Below are 14,490 nucleotides of genomic sequence, written 5' to 3' on the forward strand. Positions count from 1 at the left end.
TGTTATCTACTCCTATTGTTTTATAACCACTTTTGATGTTTTTGTTTATAGAAATGCAAAGCATTAAACTAGAAAATTATATGGACTGGTCAGATTTTCGTTGAAAGAGGCAGAATTTCTACGAATTTTCTGCAACTCGTTAACAACAGGTGCAGAAATACATATATAACACTATATTTAAGTTAACATTATACATACAACATTCTACTGCGTCTCAATTCTAAAATTTAAACTATATACTGTATATAATAAACACAATGAAGAAAACAATGTATTTACATTAAATAAATCCTAGTATCTATTATAACAACACAGATGAATCCTATGCCCTCATCAGAACATCTTCTATTTCTCTGTAGCCAAATGTTCCACATAATGCATATAGGGGCTGTTCTCCAAATCTTTTCATATTCCCAGCCAACTGTGCTTGCCAACTTAAGAGTAGACCCTGTACATTGGCATGACCATTGCACCCCAAACAGACATAAAATTACTGATCAAACCTGCCAAGAAAATTCACGATGAAGTAATAAATGGATCGGTCGACTCTACAGCCTTTTTCACACAAGAAACACCAGCTGCACTTTACAAAGCCTCTCTTCTGAAGAAAATCTTGTGTTAAGTATGCATTTCTTGAAGCCACCCATCCAACACAAGCACAACTTCTGTTGGTGCTTTAGTCTTCTATCGTTGAAATTTCCCAATCGTTGAAATTCCTGCTGAACTATAGCTGCTACCCTGTTTCATTGTAACAATTAGCGACAAAGCAATTCTTGTTCACTGTGGTGCAATAAAGAACGGCGAAATTAACTTTAAGTTTCTCTGAATGCAGCCAATTATCATCCCAGAATTTGATCTTAGCACCATTCCCAACTTCCAGCTTGATGTTCAACTGATATTCACCCAGCCAAAACAAGCAAACATTATTTTTTTTTTGTTAAGAGGGAAACCCGCAGCCGCTACACTTGGTGTGCACTGGGTAAACCTCCCCCTGTGTAATAGCCTGTAAACCACACAGGGGAGGTAATCCGCACTAGGCAAGCTATGTGCGACAAGCTCAACCCAGAAGGCATTGAGGGGGACTCGATCCCAAGTCATCCAGCCCTCCAAACCAACTGGGCAACCCCGAAGGGTCTAACAAGCAAACATTATATCATGCACATCTTGATCCCTCTTTCAGCTGCGGCAAAGACTGGGACGAGAAGAAGAACAAATATTATGATAAACAAGAAGAAAAAACTAATAATTGAATGAGAAAGCACATCTAATCCTTTTAATGGACAAGAGCAGTTAACTTTTCACAGTTAATCCTTTCGAATAAAGTATTGTTCCTTATTTATTTTTTTAAAAAGTCCTTTTGTGGTAAGAATAATTAAATGCGGAAATGGAAAATGTTACAAGTACCAGTTGAAAAAGGAGTATAGCTAGAAAAAAACATAAAAACACAACCCTTGCTGATGCTAAAATGAGTTGTAACGAGTAGTATGTGGGTATGTTCTATATTTGATGTAAAAACCATGTCACCTCCTTAAAAATTATTTTGCAACAGAATTGAAAGATTGATATATTCTACTTAAACTTGGAACCAAATGATGGATATGACAAGTATATAGACCTATCAAAATTCCAAGTTTTTAAGACTACAGAACTAAAAACTTTGGAAACAAAGAACAGCGGTTTTGTATTCGGTTCTAATTCTGAAAGAGAGGATATGAACGAGCCTGCGCAGGTTTATCTGATGATGTTAGTGGCAGTATTATACAGGAGCCAAAAGAGGCACATAGCCAGCTAAAAAAATGCTCCTATTTACCTCCCAGCAAATCTGCATCTTCTTGATGCCTTATCAATGTTACTTACTTCATCTTTAAAAAACATTACAAAGAAATTTATAAAACTAAAGGGATTGTAGAAAAATTGCAACTACAAAACAGAACATCACACCACAACGGCATTAAGGAAAAGCATATGAATAAGGATGGGAAACATACCTTAGAAAAGGATCTTCCAAGAGAATGCTACATAGATCTATTTTCAGGTAGAATTTAGAGGAAGGATCCAGAACTCACGCCAACGAATCCATATACGACTTAATGTTCATAATATCTTCTTTGGACTTTGGATTATTTTGTGGTTTGAAAAGCTTCCACATTCCCACTGGATGTTGACTTCTCACTTCAGCATTTCTTGCAAATCTTCCATATATTGTTTCACACTCTGGATAAGGCTTGACATATAAGTTATAAAATTTCATTCTACTAGGTTTAATCAACTCCCTCAATCCCACCTCATCACCAAGTCCACCTATTGATCTTAAATTGTCAATTACCTCGAATCTTGGTAGAATATGTTTCTCAAAATTCACCCCCAGGTACTCTGGAACGTCAACAAGACATTGAATATCAACTTTCATCACGTGCACTAAAAACTGAATCTTCTTCTCAACATCCTCTACACAATAAAGTATCACTCTGGGCTCTTTCCATACCACAGCATAAGCGTCCCTTAAGTTTAACCCATGACTGCGTAAGCAATCAACCCTTAGTTTCACCTCGTACCCAGCCTTAAAAGCTCCCTCATGAAAAATATCCTCCTTAATAGATTCCCTACATTTCAAACTCTTAAGCAGCTCCAAACACCGCGATAATTCCCCAACTTCCAATGCAAGAATTCTAGGATCTCTTAGGACATGTTTCTTGATCACCTCCATGTTAAAGCCCAGAACTTTAAATTCATCAAGCAATCGCTTAAACTTATTTTGAATCCCAAAGGCCAAAACACCTGGATAGACGCAGAGAATGCGATCAAATCCAACCTTGTCAATCCTAAAGGCATCAACGACGAATTCAAAACAGTCATGAATCTTGTCTGCAGCCATCATAGTTACCATGGGATGTGTCTCCAAAACCTTATTTACAGTAATATCACTAACCCCTAAATCTTTGAGGCATCTCAGAGACCCCAAAACACAATCATAATCTAGTTCAAACTTCACCGAGACCTCCAGAATATTCCGCACAGCCAAGGAGGATAAATTGGATCCCTCTTCTAATCCTTGGATGCCTCCTTCCCATTTCTTTATAGCATCATATTCTAGAACCCTGGGGCAACTATTTATCACGGACACAAGGAATTCTTGAGATGGTTTCAAGGATAATAGAATCTTTAGAGATTTTTCTATTTTGATGGGGTTTAGATTTAGTAAACGACAATTCTTCTCGAGAAAATTCGTAAGTTCTAGAGCTGGAAAACCATATCTTTTAAGAAGACTAGACACCGCAATGAGATTTCTTTGGGGGGAACTTTCTTGGAATTGTAGAGGATATTGATATTGGGATATCCGTTTTGCAACTGTTGGGTTAGTGCAAAAATAGCGGCGACTTGGATTTGGAATTAGAGTAGCGGGATTGGAAAATGACGTGAAAAAGGATCTGATAATCCTAATGGTCATGGTTTCAGCTGGTTAGTAAGTACTAAAAGGTGTTTGATCAATCATCTGCATTCAAACATTGCATTGCTAGCCTGAAACAATTGACTCAACACGTTAATATAAAATGTGGTGCTAGTGAATGGTTAAGAAACAATTGTCAGATTATGCGAGTGTGTGTGTGTGTGAATATAACTGCACATTTAGCTACCCTGGAACACGTTTGAATTGCATCTTTCCACCTAGTTCTGCAGTTTAGTCACATATTAGCTCAACACCACCCCCAACTAGGAATATCATGACTTCCACATTCATAGTCTGTCAGTGATTCACATAATTTTTCCCTTTTTTGTAGTATGGAACAGACAGATATGTCACTCAACTCACATGTAAAAATTGAATACAACAACAATAACTACTATACCTTAGTCCCAAACAAGTTAGAATCGGTTATATGAATCATGACTACGTCATTTAAGCTCAACTCATATCATCATCATACACATGTAAAAATCGAATAAGCCAAAGTATTCAAATACTATCATTTTCAAAGACTTATATACCTCCCTAATCATCGGCAGATAAATGAGAACAGTCCTTTTTCTTCTTTTCCTTTTCTATCGCATATATACATATCTCAACCGTTTTTAACTTACACCTAGGGGTGTCAAATAGGCGGATACGAAAATAAACGGGTCAAATTTAATTGGGCTAAAATGGGTGGGTCAATACACATATAATACTTCCACTACAATCTCAAACTTTTGTTTGGTCGGCGATATGAATCCTCAGTTCTTTAAAAAAGCTAAATCCACATAAAATCAGCAAGGGGTAAAATAAAAAATAAATTGCAAGACCCAGCAGGCCACCAAGTTTGAAGCTTTACTAAACAAATTGCAAAAACCTGGAACCAAAGGTTGGATTTTTTAAAAATTTATGTTCGTTTAGGATTTAAAGACTGAATATTTGATTCGACAATCTGAAAATTAAAAAAAAAAAAAACAAAACAGTATACAAATTGCAAAACTCTGATTTTTTTTTTATTTATACAGAAAATAAAAACAGAAATAGATTCTAAACTATATATACAATTACCTTGACAAAAAAGATCCAAACTGTGATCTTCAAACAGGGAAAAGAGAAAGAACCAGAATGCCTGCCTCTGTGTGTGTATGTATGAGAGAGAGAGAGAAAGAGAGAGAGAGAGAGCAGGTATTAGCGGAAAAAGAAACGGAAAGAAAAATAGAGAAAACGAAAAAGTACCTCGTATTAAAAATATATTTGCACCACGTTTTTGAAATATATACCTACACTACTGGAAATGGAACAAAAGTACCCTTAGTTTGGCTTTTGTTTCAATATTGATCCAGTGCTGTTAAAATAGTTGCTCAATTTTGCCCCTTAAACTATTGGAAATATAGACAAAGTACCCTCTATTTGGTTTTTGGTGCAATATTGACCCAGTCCTGTTAAAATAGTTGCTCCATTTGTCCCTTAAACTATTGGAAATATAGAAAAGTACCCTTCTATTTGTTTTCGGTGCAATATTGACCCAGTGCTGTTAAAATAGTTGCTCCATTTTGCCCATTAAGCTATTGAAAATATAGAAAAAGTACACACTATTTGGTTTTTGGTGCAATATTGACCCATTGCTGTTAAAATAGTGGCTCAATTTTAACCCTTAACGTATTGGAAATATAGAAAAGTACCCTTATTTTTATTTTTGGTGCAATATTGACCCAGTGCTGTTAAAATAGTTGCTCAATTTTGCCCCTTAAACTATTGAAAATATAGCAAAAGTACCCTTGTTTGATTTTTGGTGCAATATTGACCCAGTGCTATTAAAATAGTGGCTCAATTTTAACCCTTAAACTATTGGAAATATAGAAAAGTACCCTTCTTTTTTATTTTCGGTGCAATATTGACCCGGTGCTGTTAAATAGTGGCTCAATTTTTCCACTTAAGCTATTGGAAATATAGCAAAAGTACCCTTGTTTTGTTTTGGTGCAATATTGACCCAGTGCTATTAAATAGTGGCTCAATTTTAACCCTTAAACTATTAGAAATATAGAAAAAGTACACTTCATTTGGTTTTTGGTGTAACATTGACTTATTTGTGATGACCCTACATGTCATCATGCCACATAGGCGCCATTTAGCATATATTAATGCCACGTGGAAGCTTACATAGGAGAAAAAATAGCATTTGTGAGAAGATTCTAGAGAAGTATAGACATTTTCCTTTGGAAGACCTTAGATCCCTATGGATTTGCTAGGAAAATCCTTAGAATCTTTTAAGCTTGTAAAGAATTCTAGAGAAAGCCCTTATCTTATAAATATTAAGGACTTGTATAACAATTAATATTTACACACTAGCCCCTAGGAGACTAGTATATAAATGGGGGAGGGGAGGGAGGAGGAGGGGGGAGGGAGCATTCATTTGTATTTCACCAAGCAAACAATTCAAGTTTTCTCTAATACAAAACTTCCTTTAATAATTCTCTTGTATTGTTTCTACCATTCTCTTAGCGATCTTGAGTGTAGTAAGGCTGACTTGGCATAGCAAGAACGTGGGCAAGTTATGCAAGATCGTGAGCGAGTTGTCAAGTGTCGCACGTGTACTTAGTTAACGAGTAAGGACGTGACAACGTGGTATCAGAGCAAAGGTTGCAACTAAGGGAATGGCAAACGACAGAGAAATTAACGCTGCCAACACCCAAGCCAATGTCATCCAAGATGCTGCTGGCAAGAGTGGCCATAACAAAAAGAGGAATGCCACCAACAAGAGCCATGAGGTGCTACCCGAGGTTGTGTCAAACGAAGGGCTCACATCCCAAGAACCATCTGCCACTAAGGTGAGCGAGGATGGAGTGGAGGTCCTGCCGAGGGCATCTCACTCGGTAAAGAGTGGGTGATGAAGATGAACGCGGGGATGGACGACGTGGTGATCTTTGGCCAACGCTTGGGAATGTGGACCCTTAGCGTTCTTGAGGGGCATAATCTTGAAGAGATTGAGAGTATCCGAAATGACTTGGAGGGGTGTACACAGACTGAGATGGAACTAAGGCAAACCATCACTGCCTTAGAATGCAGACTCGTGGAGGCTTTGGGTACTATCGATGCTATGAAGGAAAAGATAGAGTCACTCGAGGAGAATGTTAGTGTTGGTATGACCGAGGCAGCCAACAATGTTGTGGTGATGAGGGATCCCAAGATCGAGGCTCTCAAACCCCGATGTTCAAAAGTGTTCATGATGCACAAGAAGTGAAAAACTTCCTTTGGCACTTGGAGAACTACTTCAGGCACGACAAAGTGAGGGACGACGAGGCCATGATCAACACTGCAGTGTTGTACCTCTTAGAGAATACCTTGCTATGATAGAGAAGGAAGATGACCGGCGTGGATAAAGGTATATGTACTATTAGCATGTGGGATCTGTTTAAAGTCGAGTTCAAGCGACAGTTCTTTCCAAACAATGTCTTGTATGAGGCAAGGCGCAAACATGGGAATTGAAGCAAATAGGGAGCATACGTGTCTATGTCAAGGAGTTCACTACCCTTATTATTCAAATCCCCAACCTGACCAACGATGACTTGTTGTTCCACTTCATGGACGGGTTGCAAAATTGGGCTAAGCAGGAGATACAACACCGACATGTCACAAATATAGACCAAGCCATAGTGGAGGCTGAATCATTGATGGATTTCAGGCATGAAAAGCATGACAAAGGCAAAGAATCATAGTTTAACAATGTCAAAGGTGGGGGAGACCATGGCAAAGTCAAGGAGATACAACAACAATACTACAAAACTCAAGATTCCAAAACGTCGAGTGGCCGTCAGGGCTACGCCGAGAAGAAGGCACAGGCCGAGAAGAAGGGATGTTACATATGCGGAGGGCCGCACAACTTCAAGAATTGTCCCGACCTAAAGATCCTCAGCGCCATGGTCCGTGAACGGAAGGAGAAACCACAAGAAGAGAGTTCAAGAACCGCATAGCTGGGTATGATCGGATTATGCGGTGCTGTCACGAAGCAATCTATCTAACCTATCGAGAATAGAAATCAGTACGTGAATCTCACCATCAACAACAAGCCTGCTCGTGCAATGGTGGATAGTGGAGCAATTCATAATTTCGTGACTGCGGCTACTGCAAAGAGACTATAATTAAAGCTTGCTCCAACCAACTCTCGCGTTAAGACTGTGAATGCCGAGGTACAAAATGCTCGTGGGGTAGCTAATGGAGTTGGTGTCAAATTGGGAACTTGGAAAGGTATGACAAACTTTACCATAACCGCTATGGATATCTTTGACATCATATTGGGGCAAGAGTTCTTTAGACATTGTCATACTTTGATCGATCCCTACCTCCAACATCTCTTGGTTATGGAACGAGAAGGAGCTTGCATGGTACCTACAGTGACTATGACACACGGACAGATCCAAGCACAACTCTCAGCTATGCAGGTTGTTAAGGGGATCAATAAGGGGGAGCCGACGTTCGTGGCAACCATCGCAAGTCTGGAGGAAGATAAGAGTTTTCAAGAGACATTGTCGCCTTGCATAGAGAAGTTGCTTGAGGAAAACAAAGATGTCATGCCCTAGGAGTTGCCTAAGCACTTGCCACCTAGGCGAGAAGTGGATCACAAGATTGAGTTGGAGCCCGGGGCTTAGCCACCCGCATTTCCCCCATATCTTATGGCATCGCCCAAGCTAAAGGAGCTCAGGAAACAATTGAAAGAGATGCTAGATGCTAGTCACATTCGCCCATCAAAGGCACATTTCGGCACACCGGTATTATTCCAGAATAAGAAGGATGGATCGTTGCGCTTATGCATAGACTACCGTGCACTTAATAAGGCCACATTGAAGAATAAGTACCCGATCCTACTCATTACTGACTTGTTCGATAGATTTGAGCAAGCCAAGTACTTTACCAAGGTGGATCTTCGCAAGGGCTAATACCAGGTTCGTATTGCAGAAGGGGATGAGTCGAAGACTATATGTGTGACGAGATATGGAGCCTTTGAGTGGTTGGTGATGCCTTTCGGCTTAACCAATGCACCGATCACATTTTGCACCCTTATGAACAAGATATTTCATCCCTACCTTGATCAGTTTGTGGTAGTCTACCTAGACGACATAGTCATCTACAACAACACATTGGAGGAGAATATGAAGTAATTAAGGAAGGTTTACCAAGTCTTGCGGGAGAACAAGCTATACATCAAAAGGGAGAAATGCGAGTTTATACAATCAAAGGTGCACTTTTTAGGCCATGTTATTAGCAATGGCGAGCTACGCATGGACGAGGCTAAGGTATGTGCTATCTAGGAGTGAGAGGCACCTATAAAGGTAACTGAGTTGAGATCCTTCCTTGGCCTTGTTAACTACTATCGTCGGATCATCAGTAGCTACCCATCAAAGGCCACACCATTGACCGAGTTACTAAAGAATAACAAGCTATGGGTTTGGACGAAGCATTGTCAAAGGGCGTTTGAAGGCCTCAAGACAGTTGTAACAGAGGAGCCAGTCCTGCCGTTACCTGACTTTGCCAAGACATTTGAGGTGCATACAGATGCCTCATACTTTGCCATTGGGGTGTCCTAATGTAGGATAAACATCCCATAGCATTTGAGAGCTGCAAGTTAAATGAGACGGAGTGGCGTTACACAGTGCAAGAGAAAGAACTGACTGCCATTGTGCATTGCCTTCGTACATGGAGACACTATTTTCTCGAGTCGAGGTTCGTGGTCAAGACCGACAATGTAGCTACTAGCTACTTTGAGACACAGAAGAAGCTCACACCCAAACATGCTAGGTGGAAGGATTTCTTGACCGAATTTGATTATGTGCTGGAGTATAAGTCGGGCAAAGGTAACATTGTAGCCGATGCCTTGATTCGGAAAACCGAGCTTGTTGCAATCACTTCAACAAGATGGGACATTCGTGAGGCAATAAAAGAAAGTATGCAACATGATCCAGTAGCCAAACAACTTATTGAGTTAGCCAACCAGGGCAATACAAGACATTTTTGGGTTGAAGACGGCCTACTTCTTGCCACAGGTCGGCGGGTCTACGTACCTATGTTTGGAGACATTAGACGACGGATCATAAGGGAGAGTCATGACACAATATGGGCTGGTCATCCAGGCTAACGTCGCACTAGGGACTTGGTTGAGTCAATCTACTATTGGCCACGCATGCGAGATGATATAAAGTGTTATGTGTAGACCTGTCTTGTCTGTCAACAGGACAAGGTTGAGCAACAACAACCTGGATGACTTTTGGAGCCACTACTAGTTGCTGAGCGTCCATGGGAGAGCATGACTATGTACTTTATCACTTGCCTACCGAAGTCCAATGGTTATGGTACTATTATGGTGGTCGTGGATAGATTTTCCAAATATGCCACCTTCATGCCCACCTCACCAGGTTGCACTGCCAAGGAAGCCACCAAGCTATTCTTTAAGAATGTGGTGAAGTACTAGGGCTTACCAAGGCATATTATCAGTGATCGAGACCCCTGTTTTACTGGAAACGTTTAGAGAGAGTTATTCGACATACTTGGCACAGAACTACACTTTTCTACTAGTTTCCACCCGCAGATAGATGGACAAACGGAACGGGTCAATGCCTTACTAAAATGCTACTTGAGGCATTATGTAAGCGCACATCAGAAAGATTGTGCAAGGCTCTTAGAGATTGCCCAATTCTCTTATAACTTGCAGCGGAGTGAGTCCACGGGGCGACACCATTTGAGCTAGCCACAGGCCAACAACCACAAACTTCAAATTCATTACCAACCACGTTCGATGGAAAGAGTTCGGGGGCTTATCATATGGCCAAAGAATGGGGGGAACAACTTGACACTGCTAAGTCCTACTTGGACAAGGTAGCTAAGAAGATGAAATGCAGACCGTAAATGGTGTCCCCCTGACTATAGAGTTGGGGATATGGTCATTGTGAAGTTTAACCCAAGACATTTCAAGGCACTACGAGGCATACATCAGAATCTGATTCGCAAGTATGAGGGGCCATTTAAGATCATTTCCATGGTAGGGAAGATCTCATACAAGCTTGACATGCCATCGTATCTTAAGATCTATCATGTCTTCCATGCTAGCATGGTTAAGCCATATCATGAAGATAAGGATGATCCGAGTAAGATCCAATCAAGTCGAGCGACTATTACTATCACCGCCTCACATGACCGGGAAATTGAGGCTATTATTGATTAGTAGGCCAGGCGAAAACAAGGACAGAAAGCCACTGCAATGTTCCTCGTCCATTGGAAGGGGCAATCTTCGGAGGAGGCCACGTAGGAACGATATGAGGACTTATGGCAATTCAAAGATAAGATCCGAGAGTTTATGCAGCAACATTGCGCCGCAGTCGTCGCAACATTAGGCGGGGAGAGTGTGATGGCCCTCCATGTCATCATGCCACATAGGCACCATTTAGCATATATTAATGCTATGTTGAAGCTCACATAAGAGGAAGAATAGCATTTGTGAGAAGATTCTAGAGAAGTATGGACATTTCCTTTGGAAGATCCTAGATCCCTATGGATTTGCTAGGAAAGTCCTTGGAATCTTCTAGGCTTGTAGAGAATTCTAGAGAAAGCCCTTATCTTGTAAATATTAAGGACTTGTGTAACAATTAATATTTACACACTGGCCCCTAGGAGACTAGTATATAAAGGGGGGAAATTGATTTGTATTTCACCAAGTAAATAATTCAAGTTCTCTATAATACAAAACTTTTTTTAACAATTCTCTTGTGTTCTTTCTACCATTCTCTTAGCGATCTTAAGTATAGTAAGGCTGACTTGGCATAGCAAGAACGTGATCAAGTTGTGCAAGATCGTGAGCCAGTTGTCAAGTGTCGCACGTGTACTTAGTTAACGACTAAGGACGTGACACATTGTTGTTAAAATATTGGCTCAATCTCACCCCTTAAACTATTGAAAATATAGCAAAAGTACCTTTGGTTTGGTTTTTGGTGCAATATTGACCCAATGCTGTTAAAATAAGGGCTCAATTTTGTCCCTTAAACTATTAGAAATATAACGAAAGTACCATTCGTTTGGCTTTTGGTGCAATATTGACCTAGTGCTGTTAAAATACAACCTCAATATTTGGATAAAAAGAGAGAGATTATGTGTTAGGAAATGTTTAACACATTTTCAAGGCACTATAACTGTTACGCTGCGCCTTCCTGAGATTCTTTGGAAGGGCGACGTAAGGCTAAGTAATCGATGCCAGTGCGATTGTTGTCCGCCAACTAAGGTCCCCTCCGTACACTAGACTAGATTGTCAGTGCCGTACGGGAAAACCAATGTTATGAGAAACTGAGAGAGCAGAAAAAAGAATTAAGAATGAAATAAAGCTTGATTGCATTAATTGAAAGCTATTACAGAAAAATAACACAATGTCGGGGGAGAGAGACACCAGTACAGAAAATTGTTTGCTTGCTAGAAAGTTTGATTGTTTGATCCCCCTTAATAATGCTTAAAAAAATAAATCAAAGTTACATGACTTGACCTAAATAATATGTAAAAGCACACTGAAAGAAAATGCAGTAAAGCTACTCTATATTTACAATGTAAAGGACTTAGTCTTCTACAAAGTAAAAACAAGTCTGTTGGCAGTAACTTTGTCTTTAGCAGCATGGTCTGCACACAAGGCGTCGTCTGCACGCGCAGTGCTGTTGGCATCTGCCTGTGACTGGGCGCTGGTGATGGCTATCAGTGGGGCGACAGAGGCACATGCGCGCTTGTCACTTGGAGCTGCCGAGACTACGGGGGCAACCGTGGCGCTGGGTGTTGGAAGGCTTGCCAGGACGCCACAAGTTGCGTCCAAGGGGTCATGGGGAATGGCTGGAAAGTGGCCCATGACATTCTCCCCTACCTGAGTTGGCGACGTCCTCGGTGCCTTACTTGCAAGATAATCATCAATTAGGCTCTTATAGTCTTTGAGGTTTGTTCCCCTCTCCCAGGTATTCTCCTTTGCGTCACATCCCTGCCATTTCACCAAGAACTCTTGGTGATCTTTCCTTGAGACGTGAATCACTCGATCATCAAGAATAGCTTCAGCACGTTTTTCCCAGTTTAATTAGGCCCTCAAATACTTGGTATTGTGAGTTGGCTTCGTGAAGGATCATCCATATATTCCCGAAAATATTTCAGGAGACTGACATGGAAAATGGGATGGATTTTCCACCAAGCTGGGGTATCCACCCGGTATGCAACTTTCCCAATGCGCCTTTCAAGGTCCAATAGACTTTTGCATTAGGCGAGAGTCATTGTCACGACCCAAACTGATGGGCTGCGACAGGCACCCGGTACCTTACTCAACCGAGTACCAACGTAATATATCTTTCGTATCATACTATCATAGGTAATTGAGCCGGAGAAGCTGTCGTGAGAAAAGTAGAATAAAACATGAGGAAATACTCAATATAGGGTGACCCAACTTGATATACCGACTTATACATATGACGTACTGGCCTATAATTCCATACCAGTATCCGTATACATGATATATGTCTACAAGCCTCTAAGAGTAGATAAATATCATAAAGTTTGGGACATAGCCCCGCCATACCAATCAATACATATTCAAATCATACTGACCAAATAGGCAACTCCGGAGCAAGTGGAGTGCACAAACACATTCTGTTGAGCTGATAACCTACTAGGAAAACTCTCAACCCATTTATCAGGACTTGCGGGCATGAAACGCAGTGTCCCCAGGCAAATGGGACGTCAGTACAAATAATGTACCGAGTATGTAAGGAATGCAAATCAGTAAACAATAGACATGAGAGAAACATAGAGTAAAAGAATCAACATGTATGTCTGAATTAGATCTGTGAATCATTTATATTTACAATTCCATGCATATGCGTATAAATATCATACCATGCATAGGTATATACGTTCATAACATCATCAAGCCTCTGAGGGCATCCCATCATATCATCTCGACCACTGTGGGCAAAATCATCAATGTATACCCGCTGATCAGGTGGTGGTGTGTATATAACGCCATTACCTTTTCCCTTATCTCATATACATATAATATATGCGTATATAACGCCTTCTGGTCATGGGTAAATGTACATGTATAAATGCATGAAATGCATAAGAAATACGTTAATACGATTTCTCGAATATCATAAAATCAATATGTCTTTCGGACAAACTTTATCAAATACGTATTTTTCTGAGACCCATGAATAGAGGATATAATAATAATTCACATGGGAAAACAAGAATATAGACACCCCAAGTATTTCTATGAATAGAGTTATTTATGAAAGTTGCATATTTTGCTCGTTTCGTTTGTATCATTTGGATCATGCCAAAAGAAAGAAGGGATAACCTTAACATACCTTAACTCCGTTGAGTCCTTAATACCTTCCAAGAAATTCTTCAAACAACTCAATTCAATCTACCACATCATAAGGAGATTCAAAATCAGTGTTGAGTAAAGGTTAAGTCCGCAACTTAAACTAGTAGCTCGTTTACTTAAACTAGGCCCTCCTCCAATATCATATACCAACAAAAATAATAAAAAAATATAAGCATAATTTTTCAACTATATCTCCATCAAAATATACCACAAAACATCCCACACACCCTAATCACTTCATACATAAAACGACAACCAAAGTAGTGTCAAACAACTTTAAAAAATGTAATGACGAATAACCAGCCCACCATTCTGTCATTATGTGGTATTTCTCCACACAATGTTTCCTCCCAAACTCCATTAAACAGTAGAAAACTATATAGCCCAAAGGCAACACGAGACATCCCACAAAACAGTCCACTACAAGTCAAATAACTTGAACTCATGGCTTCCGATCATCGTCCCGTGAGTTCTAACTATTAGGAAACGATTTTATCAACATTCCCTGATGTTTAAAAACTTAAATACAGAAAGTAACCGTTTTCTTAACTATGAATTACCTTCCAAAATTCAAACTACAAAGAAAAAGACAGGCGATATAGTGATACGTCGTAGGGATCGTTCCGATGTTATCACTTCTTGATTTCGT

The 14,490-nt window shown here is 40.0% G+C and overlaps 1 protein-coding gene across 2 annotated transcripts; it reads right to left on the reverse strand.

Annotated features, from left to right (window-relative positions):
• Positions 1-150: 150 nt before the first annotated feature.
• LOC104111581 (transcription termination factor MTERF15, mitochondrial) lies at positions 151-4,666 on the reverse strand. Of its 2 annotated transcripts, none has more exons than XM_009621313.4 (3): positions 4,520-4,666; positions 1,989-3,519; positions 151-738 (listed from the first exon to the last, which is right to left on the reverse strand). In XM_009621313.4, the coding sequence occupies exon 2, from the start codon at positions 3,446-3,448 to the stop codon at positions 2,063-2,065; it is 1,386 nt and encodes a 461-aa protein (XP_009619608.1). In that variant the 5' UTR covers positions 3,449-3,519; positions 4,520-4,666; the 3' UTR covers positions 151-738; positions 1,989-2,062. The 2 variants fall into 2 exon arrangements, with proteins under 2 accessions (XP_009619608.1, XP_009619607.1); XM_009621312.4 differs by lacking the exon at positions 151-738 and adding an exon at positions 771-1,192 and having other exon boundaries at positions 4,520-4,660.
• Positions 4,667-14,490: the final 9,824 nt, after the last annotated feature.

This window comes from Nicotiana tomentosiformis, chromosome 9, assembly GCF_000390325.3.
Source record: "Nicotiana tomentosiformis chromosome 9, ASM39032v3, whole genome shotgun sequence".
NCBI classification, from domain to species: Eukaryota; Viridiplantae; Streptophyta; class Magnoliopsida; order Solanales; family Solanaceae; genus Nicotiana; species Nicotiana tomentosiformis.

Excerpts from the sequence above, each read along its gene's own strand:
- LOC104111581 (XM_009621313.4), bottom strand. The coding sequence starts at position 3,448 with ATGACCATTAGGATTATCAGATCCTTTTTCACGTCATTTTCCAATCCC.